At 38.5% G+C, this 17,553-nt stretch overlaps 1 protein-coding gene across 1 annotated transcript; it reads right to left on the bottom strand.

The window, feature by feature from the left end:
• Window positions 1-2,102: 2,102 nt before the first annotated feature.
• On the bottom strand, window positions 2,103-17,493 carry caprin2 (caprin family member 2). Its single transcript, XM_061667654.1, is given in 22 exon segments — window positions 2,103-3,042; window positions 3,553-3,604; window positions 3,976-4,037; window positions 4,709-4,808; window positions 5,472-5,615; window positions 6,155-6,226; window positions 6,303-6,338; window positions 6,340-6,399; window positions 6,901-6,941; window positions 7,855-7,939; window positions 8,071-8,196; window positions 8,266-8,307; window positions 9,041-9,259; window positions 10,379-10,416; window positions 11,075-11,152; window positions 11,660-11,742; window positions 13,515-13,753; window positions 14,754-14,840; window positions 14,911-14,973; window positions 15,062-15,310; window positions 16,540-16,740; window positions 17,309-17,493. Coding segments are annotated over 20 exon segments (2,433 nt in total). The 5' UTR covers window positions 15,296-15,310; window positions 16,540-16,740; window positions 17,309-17,493; the 3' UTR covers window positions 2,103-2,470.
• Window positions 17,494-17,553: the final 60 nt, after the last annotated feature.

Here is a 17,553-nt window from a genome sequence, read left to right as displayed (position 1 = left end):
AGCTAAGTTGCAGGTGTCAAAGTTGAGGCACGGGGCCCACATCCAGCCCGCGAAAACATGTCTAATTCATGTTTCTTGCAACAATACCAAACTCGCAAATTGTCTTCACTTTTAATTACGTTGCGCTCGAACGAGCATTTTTTTTGTACCAATCCCGCTTTTAAAATAAATGGAACAACATTGAACAAATTTCTTTAGCTTTGATTTCAAAACTACTTATCCATCAACTTGTGTATCTTTAGTAATATGAGGCAAATATGTGGTGCATACGGTTTCAGTCATAACAACCCTTTGAGGGGAAACTATAACTACGATGCGGCCCCTGACAAAAATAAGTTTGACCCCCGTGATTATAATTAATAACAGTTGTCATCTGAAGGCGTGCGGATGAAGCCAGGGCTTTACCATCTGTGGAAACACAACAACGGACAACATTTTGACAAAAAGTTGAATCGTGACATTTACTCGAGTAACTCCCAATGAACTAATTGTAGGACTCACTACACAAAGGGCTAACTTAACTCAGGGTACCCAAAAAAACGATGCGAAACAAGAACCTAAGTAAAATATACTCAAATACTACTACACTACAGGACCCACCAAAACAAAACTAACGTTAACAATAAAACACTTAAGACTAGTATTTACAATGGTGGGAAGTCAGCACCAACGGTCAAATTTCATCTCATTATTTGGAACCTCTTCGCTCCACTTATAGGTTAAAAAAAAAGGGGTGGGGGGAAAAGAGCTTTTATCCGAATTATTATACTTCTATTGTGTAGTAACCACGAGCTACTGTAATTAATTTCAGTATTAAATACTGCCCAAAATTAAACATTCAACAAAGTGTGTATTTAAATTAAAATAATCAAGAAAGGACAAAAGCTAAAAGATTACCTATTTATTTTTAAATCGCTTTTGAGACATTGTCAAGGAGCCAAGACTTCTGCAAATTGTTTCACCAAAAAATGTTAAGACCATTTCTTGTGATTGAAATTGTCTTAATTTATTCTGTAAAAATTTAACGTGTTGTTTTAGTTAATGTGATACATTGTCAACGTATGGTTGCTCATTCCTATTTGATTTTTTTTTTTTTTTCCCCATTTGACGTCCATCACGCTCTGATCAGAAAATGCATTACTCACCAGTTACTCCATATTAGAGTATTTTTTTTCCCACTTCGTACTTATTTCGATGACTAATTTTGATTTTCACTTGAGTCATACTTTTCTAAAGTAAAGACAATAATGACATGATTTAAAAAATAAGTATTGCTCCAAACTCTTTCTGGTTATAAACTCATTCCAATTTGAATATATCGCTATTTAACGGCTAACTTATGTAATTAGCTCACAGTTTGAAGAAAACAAAACAACAACAAAAAACACAGGTGTGCAAATGCAGTCTCTGTCGAACGAGCACCCCTTAAATGCCTTCAGCCTATTCTCGCAAAAAATAACATTTTAACGTTCTCGTCCTTAAACCGCTCCATATTGATGTTCATTTGTGATTTGGGCTCCTTTTATAAATGAATGTTTCGTCGCAATCATACATGTACTAATTGTTATACTGCAAATCTCTGGTTGCTACCCAGGCATAATGGTCGGGCGGGGCCGCGAGCGGCCATCTATGACGTGTTGTGATCGGATGACACAGACACTTTTCTTCTACTTGAATACGCAAACACTGAAGTTATTTAATCTTCGCCACCCAGTGGTCACTCTGCTGATTGTTGAACCAAAACCAATTTTAACACTTCCTCTCTCTTCAAATTTACTAGACGCACAAACATCTTTAAAATCACCATGCGTATTTTTTGTAATTTTAGCATGAATCCCTCACTTACCGCTAAACATGCAAAATACACCAAGAATGACTACAAACACAGTAATGCAGTTACTACACACCGTAGTTTATGTACTGTATGTTTGTATTGCATTTGCAAAACTAGATGGTTAATGTGTGCATTATAGGCGCGCCCACAGGATTTTGTCCTACGCCACGTGGCGATAATCCAGTTGAGTTGCAAGTCCAATGTACCTCCCACCAACGGGACGAAATTAGGAATTTTTATTATTTTTATGAAAATACAAGCACACAGGTGTCACTGCTAATGTTTTATTACGCCACATTAAGAGACCAAATTGACCTCTTTAGTTTGGGTTTTAATTCAACATACTGGCTGCTTGTGTTCAACACCATACCCACCACCAAAACAGGTTTTCCTGACAAAAGTCTCAGAGCCCACAAAGTTTGACTGTCCACCAATTGTGCTTCACGGGTAAGCTGCTACAGACATTGTGATCATGTTGTACTCGTGTACTAGGGTCAATGAATCAGAAATCCTATTTCAAATATGTACTCACAACTGATCTTTAAATCGGCAGACTTTTGGGTGAAAAAGGTACTGGTATGCTGGCTGACCTAATGGGTCAACAGTTTGGTACAAAATCAAGAGACCACACAGAGCTCAGTCCTGGTAAAGCAAAAAGCCAGAAAATGTACTATACTTCCAGGTGCTTCCATAAATGGCACCACGATGCAATCTCAGCCAAACCTGATCTCCTTGGAAGAGGGGCAAGATAGCGTGGTTGCTGGCTGTCTCATGATCCGGTGCGCCATCATTGGCGTACGCGGACACCATGACCTCTTCATTGCACATGAGGTTGATGTAAAGTGGCACATTAATTGCGAGCTTAAGGATGTGGAACATGAAAACATACATTCCGTTAATAGGACAGGTGAAGCGGCCAATGTGAGTGTCAAACATCTCTCCGAGGTTGCTGTGCAGCTGATCAAAAACAATGGGCTGGTCTAGGTTGCCTGGGGCAAAGTTGACGGTGCGCGAGGCCGTGAATGCAACTTTCAGCGGCTGGGAGAGAGGGTAGAGTTGCATGGGAAGTAGGGAGGTGTGATGGTGGCCATGAGGACTGTGCGGGACGTCTATGATGGAGGCGGGAAGGGAATCCCCGTGTCCTGAGTCCACCATTGTGAATTCTTCCACACGGTCTGGGCTGCTCACCTGTGAGCACTCACGCCAGGCTGATGCAGAGTAAACGGAAAAAGAAAATTGCAGTTGCAGTGAAAATATGGCTGTCTACATCGTATTTAAGGGGCTCAATCCTATTCTTTTAAACTGATTTTCCTTTTGAAAATAAATTTTCCTGAGTTTTTGAATTATTGGCAGCTGCTCTTAGGGCGTTGAATCATTCGCTACTGTTCTGGTTGTCTTCGAAGATGTTTCACCTCTCTTTTGAGCAGGCTACATCAGTTCATGCAACAACTCTTTGCTAGGACAGACTAGCCTGAGTTGGTGTGGAGAAACAACTACTTATGCAAGTCATTATCATAGTTGGAGGCAGACCCCAAAATCAATGATGGTATCATTATTTTGTAATTATTATTTTGTCTATGACCCACCCAGCAGTTGAAAGTCACAGACTCTGATTTTGCAAATTTTGTAAGCATGGCATTCCCAATTGATTTTGGTGGGTGGTCCTTTTATACATGGTAAAAATCTATTTCACTGAGAATGTCGCATTGTGTCCTTACCACTGAAATGATGCGGTCCTCCACACCCACATACATTTTGGGATCCAGAGTCCTGTGAACATAAAGTCTATATAACGTTTCTTGGACATTGGACTCCATGCATGTAGCACTTCTGCATTCAGTGTAAAGCGGCATGTCAACGCATAGTGGCTGCAAGGGAAATGTGTAAAAAAACAAAACAAAAAAACAACCACATAACGAACCCTAACTACAATGTGGCCAATATAAAAATAAAAATAAAAAAATAAAAATAGTTTGACAGCCATTTTAAGTTGTGTGTCAGATGCAAGTAACTGGAAATAAAAGCTGAAATGGTATGGTAATTAGTTTCATATTCACCTATTAGTATCAAACCCAAATTTATTCAGTATACACATACCCTTTGACATTTAGCATACCACATTAGCTTAGAGAATTACTTACTTTTGGAGCACAGAGGAGATGCCCGTAGTTCTTAGGATGAGTGTGGAAAATGCTTGGCCCACCTGCCAAACAGAAATCGGTATCAAAATGTGTTTCATGCTTAAAATGTTCGCTAGAATATGATTAAACCAGGCTTGCAGTCCATATCACTCAACCTTTGGCCGTATGAATCATTTCACCACTTGCAAACCTTGGTTTGTGTGGCATAATTTATAGACATTATGAAACGACAACTACAAAGTTGGGTTATTTTAATTAAGTTTCTTATTGAGAAATAACGCACTATTCATTTGAGCCAAACCTTTAGTCAAATTAATAACTATTTGGGTAAAATTGACCCAAGTGGCAGTCAGTCCCTTTTTGACCAAGTGACGGTTAAAATTAACCCAACTTGGGTAAATACTGTTCATGGAGATTCTTTTTATGATCATGGTTTATTTTGTAGCGTTTCTTTGCTGAATATTTACTAAGTGGACCATATAGTTTCCTTAGTACATAAAGCGGGTAGGAATTGCCTGATACATCACAATTCTCTTGAATTCTCAATCTCGAGAGTGACTAGACCAAAAAAAAAAAAAAAGCGAAGGGCCCTTGAGCAAGTAGATGCAATATTTTAAACTTAAAACTGAAGATTTACACAAACAGCATATGATAAAGAAGATATGCAGATCTAAAATAGAAAGTTTCAACATCTTGGGTTTGTTCTCCTTTAAAAAGGCCACCAGAAGCATACCCAGTGTTTGGGAGTCATCTTCTGGGGGCAAAAACTCAGGTGGTGTTTGGGTGCTGGAGTTGGTGTACCTGGGCTCTACCTTGACACCCCCGTTGAAGACCTAAAAGAAAAAATACATGGGCCTCCAAATTATCGTAATATTGCATATAGAATGTGTAGCAAATGTACAAGCTGTAATATATTGCATATATTCACCTTGGTTGGTGCTCAATTGCTACATGCAGGTTGCAGCAATGGTATACTTTAATATAGACACTAAGTCTATTCTTGATAAGCTTTCATGTTATAGCTGCTCTAAGCTTTTAATGATTGAAAATGTCACAAATTCTGTGTGATTCGTGTTGTATGGTCAGAGGCTGCATTTGACCAAACAACGAAACCTTCGACTTCTTAAATGTGACGTTTAGGTCAATTTGGATTGCTGTGTAATTCCGGAAGACTGGAAATTTATAAAAAGGTCTTTTGTAACAGACCACATAGGCTTAAAAAATAAAAACTGTCAACAGGTACGCTATTTGGGCTTCCTGAAATCGACAAACCATTTACATTAATATCAACGTCAAACAATTAAATCGTGAAATTCTTAAAGAATACTCTATTGATGACCATGCATTTAATCGTTTTTTTTTTTTTTTGGTAAGAAAAGGGATTTCGCTCTAGAAGAGGAAGTAGCATTGCACATTGGAAAAGCTGATGACTAAGCTACTGTATTACCACACATTCTTCTTGATAGCCACGAAAGCCAAGAAAGAATAAGACTTACCGATGGGATATCACGAAATTGCACAGAGTTGACGGTTTGCCTTGCGGGCGGTGTAGAAAATGTATGCTTGGGAGGGGTGGTAATGGAGATGTTAGGTGCCATCCCACTACAGGGGGAATTTTTTTGCGATCCAGCTACCGGTATCTGAGGAACACAAAAAGTTGCGTGCGTGTCAAACAATAACAGAAGTTCACGTCTCAGCTTCTTGACAATTAGGAAATTAATATACACATTAGGAGTGGGGTTTATGAAAAAGGAAATTGCATTGTTGACTTTCACGTGACAATATTGATAGTAACTTCAGACACCTAAAGTATATGCATCTAATGATACCAAGCTAAATTGAGCTTAACCTTTTAAATGCTATTTGAATTTACCATCTCCCTGACGGCACCATCAATGCCATATTAAACTATCAAATATTTGAAAACAGAATACTGGTTTTTAAACGCATAGCTGCCCTGCTACTAGCCATTTTTTTATTTACTTTGTTTTAATAGATTTCTCTAACCTGGTATAATCTTTTCTGATTGACAACTTCCAGTATACTTAACGTGCAAGTACTCCAATAAAAGTTTTCCTTTTGTGTCGGCGTACTATTTGTTAATGAGTAATCACTGCATCACATCTTAAATTACTCTGCATTTCCCACCCTCCAATACACATATGGACTTCAAACTGACAGCAATTGGAGACTCTGGGGCACGAAACAATGGTGAAGAAAATTTCTTCTGCTCAGCCAAATGCAGAGGCTCCTGTAGAAGAACAAAAGCAACTTGAGCTATAAATGGCTACCCTAAAAACCTCTCATATTATTGCGCAGAATCTTACATTTGAGGAAATCTCCTGCCCATAGGTTTTTAGGCACTTGATCTCCATTTGTCAGACTGATTTTGGACTCCAGAAGCCTGGTCGGCAATGGGGTAGACTTTGAATGGAAAATTCAGTGATCAATACTTTACCATGACATATAGTGGATATAGTGTCTATGAACCCATGTTAAGATGTCAGGTTTTGTGATGTTTTAAAAAAGTCGATTTGCGCTTAGGGTCAGTATCACGCTAAAAGTTCCTCTTCATCTTGAGCTTTCTAGCAGAAGTCTGAAGGTTTGGTGCCAACACTGACTGGTATTTGGAACTGTTCTTAATTCCCCACACTTTGACTAAGGCCCCAGTTTCAGCTGACGGAAAACGGCCTCAAAGCATGATGCTGCCACCAGCATGCTTCACTGTAGGTACAGTGTTCTTTTGATGAGCAGCGCTCAGTTGTACAGGTCATGGGTCACATTTATAGTGGAAAATGTTTTGATAAGATTTTTTGGTCTTTTTTATTTTTTTATTTTTATAAAATCACAAAATCCTGGCATTTGAACTGGGGTGTGGACACTATTTCCACTGTATGTGATAGTTACAGCTAAATGACTGCTCACGTGCATTTCCTTTGGCAGCGCATCACTTGGGTTTTTTAAAGCTGTGGGTTGGGAGAAAGAACACAGTATTAAATATTTTGGGTGAATAGTTTTCTCAAACCAACATATGAAGCAATCCTTTGTGTAGAACTGTGATTTGCATTTCAGGGCATTCTGGATTATCACACATACAGTATGTTGTAAATAAATAGTATGTTACAGCAGGTGTTTAATAAACCGGTGGGGGGAAAAAAAACAAAAAACTCCGTCTGACAAAATCCATTCCGTGATATTTCTCAACTAAGTTATTACAATTTGAAGAGAAGGGGGAGGGGAGAGATGCAACTGTTGCCATGATAAAATAAAATATCTGCAGTTTTAAGTAAGGGAAGCCAAATTTAAAGATCTGAGATTTTTTTTTTTTTCTTTTAAAACGGCAACTTCAATCTTAAATCGTTTTTTTTTTATAAATACCTCTAATTCATGAATCCCTGTCAATTAGGAAGGGCTCAATATACAGTATATTTTAAAGAAATTCTGCAATAATATTTATGTACGATAAAGTATGACAACATTTTTGCAGTGATTGCAGGTACTCAAATTTATTCAGTCAAAAATTATACTTGACGGTAGAATGTGGCACAGCACCAATTTTCGTACAGCTAAAATGAACAAAGAACTAGAATAAACTTAATCTACTCACCCTTCGAAGACACCTGAACAACACTTAAGATCGAACAATAAGTTGAATTAATAAAGCGATACTGTACCCTATGATATTTTATAAGTATGACTGGAATTAGTAAAGGCTGCATTTCTTTCAGCAAGCATTATGATGCAAAATGATGTATTAATCCTGTCTTGTAGTTGTCAATTTAAAGTTTTTTTTTTCTTTGGCACGTCAGCAACACAGTAGCATATTCAGCATTCATTCTAAAGTGGAGAGAATTGCAATTTCTAGTGGTTCAACATTACCCAGAGGAGATGACAAGTCAGATGGCTCCCTTTTAAATTTGGACAGTCCGTTTTCTGAAGAGGACTCACAATCTAGAAGAGAATCCTGGATACCAATGTAAAATCTTTAAATATTTAAAACAAAAGCAGTAATCGCAATAGGAGGTTTAGAAGAAGACTATCTTTTGTGTCAACTTCCAAGTACACGGTTACAAGTCTTCAATTGCTACATTCCACCTGCATGAAACTGAAAGAGCCATGGATCTTGGTCATGAGGTCCTCCAAGTGTTTTTTCCTCATTATGGGGTCTTTGGGTAAGGTTGGAGAGTTGAGTTTCATTTCGGGTAAACCCTTGTGAACATCCTGCCAAGAATCACATTCATAATATTCAAGAATTTTTTGATTTTTTAAATAAGCAATTTTTGTACTCACGGTCTTGGCATTTTGCTCTCTTTTAGCTTTCCTCTCCTTTCCCTGAAATGAATTTAAAAAAATAAATGCATAAAGAAAACAAAAAAAACATTCAAAGCTTCAAAAATTTGTGTCCTTAGATCCCAAACACATTGAGTGTTACTAAAAGCAAAGGTGAATTTTTAACAGCGGCAAGTAAACATGTCGTTGTCGCAGCTTTTGAAAATGTGTTGGCAGGCATCAAATTCAAAATCAATGAATACTTGCAACAACAAAAAAAGTTTATCAGTTTGACCATTAAATATCTTGCCTTTGTAGCGTATTCAATATAGATTGAAAATCCTTTGCAAATCATTGTCCTCTTTTTTTTTTCCCAATTCTTTTTTTATTTTTAAATTGTTTTTTTTTATTTACATTTTACACAACATCCCAACTTCATTGGAATTGGGGTTTTTAAATACGGCGTCACCACAAAACACTCAAAAACTGTTACGAGCACGAGGGGAGTTAACTAAAGAGAAAAATTAATTAAAAGAATGTGTACAAATGGGAAAATATTCTGTATATCATTCTGTAGCGTGAGACAAACAGTTGAGGTGAGGAGTGAAAAACAATCAGCGAACAAATCTAAATCACACTTTTTGTATATATATTTAAAAAAAAAAAAAAAAAAAAAAAGATCTTTAACACATTCACTGCCATCGACAGCTTTAGAAGTCAAATATCCATGTTAACTGGGAAGGCCTGCAAGTGAATGAGTTAAGCAACAGAACTTTAAGCCCTGGCACTAGTTTACCTGTCCACTATCAGCCGATTTGCTTTTGCTGGTATCAGGGGCTTTGGGCATTAAAGTTGCAGCTCCTTTCCAGGGTTTGGGGGCTGCAGCCTGAAGTGAAATGCCTTCATCCGAGAACTCCATATCCCAGCAGTCAGGAGGTTCATCCGCTCTCATAACTTCCTTTTTCATTTTGAGCAAGAAAAGTCTCAATGGCAGACGTAAACACGGGTGGATGAACTGCCGTAAAATGAACAGTCAGAAGTCGGGATGCACCGATACCAGTACGTGCGCCGATACTATACATCTGCACTCATACTTGAAAAACACGCTCCAATACTATAACACCAACACCTCATCAGCCTGACACATACTGTTTTTACCTTTCGAGTATGTGGAGTGAGAGTCATGTGGAGACACTTTAATGTAAACACGCATGACAACACTGTTATCCAACTCCAAATTATGCTCTGCAAAATAGACAACTCCGCCTGGGGCAGCTGCTGGACTGTGGTGTAGTTAACATGCAGGTAACACAACATATTCACCTCTTATTTCTCCTTCGTCTCTTATTTTTACAGGAGTGACCCCGAGTATTCAGACTGAGACAACATTACTGGAATGCCTTGTGCTCCACAACAATTAAGTGAAATGTCTAGGAAAACATGAAGTTGGATATTAAAAGGCCAGTAACAAGTTGTTACAATAATAATAATAAAAAAGGTTTGAGTAATGCCAATGCCATGATCAAGAAAAGTTAATGTATGCGTGTTTTTGAACAATATTTCATAAAAAAAAAAAATTAAAAAAAATGGCAAATCTATCTTGGTATATGCAAGTACAAATTGGTAACAAAATGTACTCTGGGAGGGGGCATCGGTGCATCCCATGTCAGGAGGTCTCAGCATACAGTGAAACATCTGGCGTTAAACTTGGTATACTACACCACAAGTGTCAAACTCAAGGCCCGCCACATCATTTTATGACCGCCGCGAAAGCAAATAATGTTAGTCTACCTTATGTTTCTTGCTTTTTTGTGCGCATGTATACTGCTATTTGTAATACGATGAGGCAATTATACATTTCGTGTTTCACAAACCATATCTACAGAATAGCCTGTGAAAAAAAATTTGTTTGACACCCCTAAATGTTATGAGTGATCTATTAAAAGTTGCCACTTCATACACTATGCGACTAGAACATTTGCATCATTTCCTGTCCCCCCCATCCCCCCCCTAGTCAGAGGTTGACCAGTGCACCAGAACAGATTACATATTTTACATTACATTACACAGCGTGGAACTTGAATCACGCCTCTTAAAAAGTTGCTTAAAAAAAACAAGTGGAATGTGATCTTACCTCCTCAGAAACTTCAGGGTGCGTCAACTTCGACATGGCTATCAAAAGACAAAAGAAGCAAACATTTACAGATGTTAATTCATCTTTTGAACACTGGCTTTCATCACAATGTTACAAACTTCTGAACAGCTTTATCTACCAAGCGGTCAGGGAAGTACCTCACCCGTCTAATAATAGTACTGTTTTTAACATTGATACATTTTTAGAGATCTTCTACTTTCACCTCTCTGCCCTGCAGTTCACATCCAGAGAAAGGTTTTCGATTCTCTACATCTAGTACATGACTGTAGAATTGACTGATTCTTGTATCAAAACTTGGAATTGGGTGGATCTGGAGCCTATAAAAGAGCAGTAATACCTCCCTACCTTGTGAAATCTTTTATAACATTAAATACACAGTATATATTTGCAGAAACAATAGTGGCTATTAAAAAAAAAAAAAAAAAAAGTTACTTCGATTTAGTGAAAAAGGAAATCTAAATAGCAAATTCCTTAATTATCTTACCATCATTTTTTGTAATCTGTTTTCCATTGTTGTCCTGCTGAAGGTCATCAATATCAATATGTACTCTTATTCCATTTAAGATCATCCTTTATAATTAGCCTATGAATTTGTCTTAATGAAGCAACCATGGACACAGCATAGGTGTCAAACAGTGGCTGTAAACAATTACTGCTGTACTTGCTTGAACTTACCTAGAGTTGTTTTGGATGGAAGAGAAGAGAAGTACTTGCAGTTCAATAATTTGGTAAGCTCCTCTTTCAGCTTTTTAACTGAAAAACAAAATAAATAAAAAGAAAATAAAATGAAAAAATGAGACAATTGTGTTTTTTTGGGGGGCAGAATATTACCCAAGCTGATAAATCAAACATAGGAATAGAGCCAGGGAGCTAACAGTTGAATATGCGATGTATTTATGCAAGCACATATACACACACACACACACACACACACACTTAAACAAATACACATTGGTATAAACCCTCAAAGCACACACACGAACATAATTTTGTTGTGAGTTTGAAAATATGGCGACTTTTCATGCAGATATATATATCTATCTATATATCTATCTATAAATACTTTTCATGCAGATTTATATTTATAAAAACGATTTTTTTTTTTTTCTTTTTTTTTTTTTTTTAAATCTAGTGGGCGCTGCCATATCTATCGAACAGGTGGTGACCGGATAACCACCAGCGCGACAGCAGACCTTTTAATTGTGAAACAAACACTATCGCACCAGTGTCACGCCAGGCCATAAATGCTCCGATACGTACATGTTGATCCCGCCACTGGTTTTTCGTTTCCCTCCAGAAGGTCAAAGTAGATCACAGCCGCTTCCTCCATCCTCTGCTCTAAACTTAAACACAGTAAAGAAATAATGCATACAGGTTTTAGTGACAGGCAGCAGTTTATTAGAAACCCCAATTCCACTGAAGTTGGGGCTACAGTATGTGTAAAACGTAAATAAAAACAATACAATGATTTGCAAATCCTTTTCAACCTATATTCAATTGAATACACTACACAGACAAGTTGTTTAATATTCAAACTGATTAACCTTATTCTTTTTTTCCCAAATATTCTGTCATTTGAATTTGATGCCATTCCACAAGAGAACAGGTTAATTTGAAACAGGTGAGTGTAATGATTGGGTAGAAAAAGGAGCATCCGCAAAAGGGTCATTTGTTCACAAAAAAAAGATGGGGCGAGGTTCACCACTTTGTGAACAACTGCGTGAGCAAAAAGTCCAGTTTAAGAACGTTTCCCAATGTACTGTTGCAAGGAATTTGGTGATCTCATCATCTACGGTCCATATCATCATCAAAAGATTCAGAGTATCTGGAGAACTCTCTGCATGTAACCGGCAAAGCCAAAAACCAACATTGAATGCTTGTCACATTCGATCCCTCATGTGGCACTGCATTAAAAGACAGGCATCATTGTGTAAAAGGTATTGCCACATGGCCTCAGAAACTCTTCAGAAAAAGTCAGTTAACACAGTTCATCGCTACAGCTACAAATTCAAGTTAAAACGCTACCATGCAAAGCAAAAGCCATTAATCAGCATCACCCACAAACACTGCTTTTCTGGGCCTGAGCTTATCTGAGACATACTGACACAAAGTTGAAAAGTGTGCTGTGGTCTGAGTCTTTATTGTTATCAGTGCAACGTTCAAAAGCCTGCATCTGTGATGGAATGGGGGTGCGTTAGTGCCCATGGGATGGGTAACTTGCACATCTAGCAAGGCACAGCATTAACGTTGAAAGGTGCATACAGGTTTTGGAGCAACATATGCTGCCATCCAAGCAACGTCTTTTTCATGGACGCGCCTGCTTATTTCAGCAAGAAAATGCCAAGCCACATTTTGCACACGTTACAACATCGCAGCAAAAAGGTGAGTACGAGATTGGCCTGCTAGCAGTCGAGAACTGTCTCCCATTGAAAATGTGCGGCGCAAAATACAACGATGGAAACCACAGACTGCTGAGCAACTGAAGTAGTACGTACAGCAAGATTTGGAAAGAATTCCACTTACAAAGCTTCAACAATTAGTATCCTGTTCCCAAACAGTGTTTGTAAAAGGTGATGTAACACAATGGTACGCTGCTGTTCCAGGTTTTTTGGAATGTGTTGCAGGCATCAAATTCAAAATTAATTAACATTTGGGGGGGGGGGGGGGAAAACAACCATTTAATCACTTTGAACATTACAGCAAATATGTCCCAACTTTACTGTAATTGGGGTTTTGCACATAATGAAACATGTACATGTATAGTGTGACCGTTATTGAAGATCACAACGTGGTGGGGTAGGGTCAAAATAACTTCAAGTACATGTTAAGTTGGCAACCTAATTTGTCAGTATACAAATTTTAATTCCAAGGACAAATTGAATTTTCCCAAGTGTATATTTTATGTTGCATGAACTAAACAAAAGGACCAATTTACTCATGCATGCAAGGAAGATGACAGTGAGAAAACGTTTGTGTCGTGTTTAATTACATCCCTCATCTTTCTCCCTGCTATGAGCTAGAGACGACTATCCGCTATTGCAGTTTCTGAAGTAAAGCAGACTGTACAAAGTAGTAAATTGTTCTGTTGAATCCAGTAGATCCTATTGTAAATCACCTCAGTCGGTCATCCTGCCGCGCTCCAAGCAATGTGGCCAGCTGGCTCAGGCTGTTCAGACGCTGTGCAGTTAGGTAGGGTGCCTGATTGCGTCCGCTTAGGAGGTCTTTCTTGACCTGGGCTTGTTGTATGCTGGCAAGGAGGTGTTGGACTTGTAGCACCATGCTTAGCCGTCTCCTTTCAGCTTCCATCATTTCCAGTTGCTCCCTCTTTACTGCCTTCTTCTGTGACCTCAGCAGCTGCCAAGTAAAGACCTTGGCAATTAACAACCACTCACTACTTAACTTGAAATTGCAATTCCTACCCAACCCCACCATTTCCAGAAATCAGTATAACTCGACATTTGCGCTTGTTCTCTGGCCACAGATTCACAGTGTGAATCACTGTGCAACACCACACATTGTTAAATCATGAACATGCAGACACATTTGACATACAAAAATAAAAGTGAGCTGTTGTACATCTGATCTACTGTACATCTTTTAAAACACGCATCCATTTTCTTACAAAAAGGGAGCACAAAGGATATTTTCTGTTCAGTATTTCACAGGCCACCAAATGTATAATTCACTACTAAATGCTTAAATTGAATAACGGAATTTTCATCCAGGAGGCAGAGAAATCAAAAGTAAGACAGATGAACATCCATACTGAGAATACGATAAAGTCAGACTCCAACACAATCATCTGGCAAAATTAGCTAAAGAAGTGGTGAAGTACCAGTTTCCACGTCAAAGTGATCTCAACTATCATCTCACAAATTGCAATGTCGTTTTGTAAGTAAGGGGCAAGGGGCAATTCTTCTACCAGGCCCAAGCACATGCCAGTTTGTTTAATAAAGAGGGCATATAACAGGTTCTAGTTTTGTTCGGCGGACTGGAATTAAATATGTGCAAGTAAAAACACAGCCAAAAACCCAGGGGGCGACAGCTGGATGTGCACTCAGATGGCTTCGGCACGCCTCTTAGTGCATTCTACTTGTAGTTTCACTGTTCTACCACCAGGTTTTGTGTGGACGCATGGTCAGAGCGGAGAGTACATTTACACGCACCCCCGCACATAAATTCAACTTGATAAATCACTGCTCATACGCACGCTTCACGCACACTTCTGGGCGTATGCACGCTTGATAAATGAGGGCCCTGGATTTAGCCCTTGGAAGTCAAACAGAATCTAATCAGACATGAGGATAAGCATCGGTAGCAACAAAGTAACAGCAACCAGCTATGAAACCCTTACGTTTTGAGTCAAATTTTCCAGCGTTTTATGGAGCTCCTGGGCAAATTCCAAGTTATGCACCACCTGCTCATATTTATCAGCAGCAGCCTACAAACAAAAACAACATAGTCATGGTAACCCGACTTAATTTGATGTAATATGGAAAACCTGGACTCACCTTTTGGTCTTTATTAAGAGTCTCACCCAAGTCCAAGCGTCTCTTATAATGTTCCAGTTTCAGCTATGGCAAGCAAGACAAAAATCCAGCTGTCTCGTCTACCACACACCCCAATATGCTTTTAGACTCTTCCACATTTTGGTATTCCTACCTTCTTTTTCTCCAAGTTGCGAACCTTGTGTTTGAGGCAGATAAGTCCCTCTTCAATGTAGGTTTCATATCCATAATATGCAGTGGGGAATTCAAGGCTCGGCAGGGCATCCGGGTTGGCAGGAGAGTCTCGCTTCGGACTCGTAACAATCACAGCGCCTTCCAGTCTGTCCTTTCGCTCCTCTGACTGTTCGAGAGTGACACCCACCATTGGGGAAGGAGGACGCTGCACCATTGCTAGGCTCCACAACTAGAAGAAGGGTACAGATTTCAATTAACAAAAATGCAAATTTTAAGAAAACACTTTTCTTGATGCTTAAGGTTGAAAAATCCATTGGAATCTTATGGTTGCGTCGCCGCCAGCAGTGAGATATTTATCGTGTATCAAGTCGGACTTGCCTCTTCTTTGGAAATGAATTTAACAGGCATGCTTCAGAAACACCAGTGTAATGTGTGTGTGTGTGTGTATGTATGTGTATATATATATATATATATATATTTTTTTTTTAATATGCAGTAACAGGAAGCTAGTTTCTGTCCTGAGCGCTTCTATAGGCAAGGAACATTTAAAACACTGATATAGAGTTAAATGTAGATATTTTTGCTCTCCATGGGAATCTAAAAGTTGACTTTATAAAGGTTTTGTCTCTTTGTACATGACTAAATGTCATAGAGCTACATTGGCTCTATAGCATGTAGATGTTTTTGCTCTCCACATGAATCTAAAAGTTGACTTTAGGAAGGTTTTCTGTATTTGTACAGGACAAAATTACATGTTTGTACACATGTGATAGCCTATCCACATTTAGGATGGCATTCACCATGTGGGTGACTTACTGATCTCTAGATGGATTTAAAAAAAAAAAAAAAAAAAAAAAAAAAAAAAAAAAAAAAAGAAAACAGGTTACCAGTAATAAACAAAAAATATTACTCCCGTAAAGTGGCTTCCTGCGTACTTTTAAAAAACTTAGTAAAACAATACTGTCGAAATGGGCTTCCATAGAAACTTAACTTCATTGGGTCTTAGAACATCTAAAAATAAAAAAAATGCCACTGATGATTTTAGACCACAATTCAGACTGTTAAAACTGTTATGGTTCGGTCTGCACTCTGCATCCTATATTCCCTAAAATAAAACCTTAATGTTGCAATGCTCACTTTTCATTTCAAATAAGGTGCCCCTTGAAAGGAACTTCGAATATCTAAGCATGTGTAGCTATATTTGAAAATATGTTAACACATGTTTCCAGAGGCTATTTTTTGCACAATAACTGCAAAATTGAGCCACGACTTGGCAACAACACACCTGCCTATGACGCCATTTAAATCAAACTGAACCCACCAATCAACCGGGTGTAAACTTAACACTGCTAATTCGAACCACACTTCATTTAATTGAACACTACGGGAACTCCCATTAGAGGAAGACTACGTCGTGGCGTCCAAAAAAATAAAAAAATAAAAAATAAAACAACTAACCTTCTTAGCTTTGGGTGCTAATTCCAATGTGGAATTTCCCACCAGAAGTCACCAGCAGCACTCCTAGTCGACGTGACCTGACAAGGTGAGTGAATTTGCAGAGGGCGCCTCCCGCCTCTGCTTTTGCCTTATATGCATCGGTGCTCTCCGTGTGGAGTACTTCCGGTTCGCGGCTTCCTCTTACCTGCTGACACCTAAAACCTTGACGACGAAGTGGAGTCAATGAATGATGATAGTGCTGAAAATTTAATGTTTTTTTTTTTTTTTACACCAACTGCCGCCTAAAAAAACCCAAAACAAAACAAAAAAATACTTGGCTCTCCAAGCACCACCATTATGACCAACATTAAAATACAGTAGCATAGTAGGCCCAGGTGTTCATCCAAAATGAGGCAGCCGTTTTCGTCTCATATGATTGTAACCCAGTGTTACATTGTGCACAGACGGGAGGGGGGGGGGGGATTTAATCATTCAATCAAAACGTACTTCACATTGTATTGTACTTAAAAGTTAAATACAACTGAATTGTACTAAAAAATGTACTGGATTAAAACAAAATAATAATAATAATAACAATGCTATTAAGTGATTATCAAAATGTGGTAGTACCACACTTTCGCTGTAGATTCAATAGCAACTATATCATCATCATCATCCATCCATTTTCTGAGCCGCTTATCCTCAGGACAGGGTCGCGGGAATCATCATTATCATAACAAAAAAAAAAAAAAAAAAAAAAATGTAGGTAATTTTCATCCATTTTCCTTACCAGTTATCCCATTCAGGGTCACAGGGAGCTGGAACCCATCCCAGCTGATTAGACTGGTTGCCAGTGAATAGCACAGTGGGACATGAATAGGCCAATCAGAGAGTGTAGTGATAGGAGACGTGACCGAATAGTCCATCAATCATTTGCACAGGCATATGTACAGACATGAGAGGTAGGTGGTCAAGCCAGAAAAGGGCACCCATCGCCAAGAACATTCGTTCTATTAAAAAAAAAAACAGTCGTCT

This window comes from Phycodurus eques, chromosome 22 (assembly GCF_024500275.1).
Source record: "Phycodurus eques isolate BA_2022a chromosome 22, UOR_Pequ_1.1, whole genome shotgun sequence".
Lineage (NCBI taxonomy): Eukaryota > Metazoa > Chordata > Actinopteri > Syngnathiformes > Syngnathidae > Phycodurus > Phycodurus eques.
Note: the sequence above shows the minus strand (reverse complement) of the source record. Positions and strands in the feature narration are given on the sequence as shown.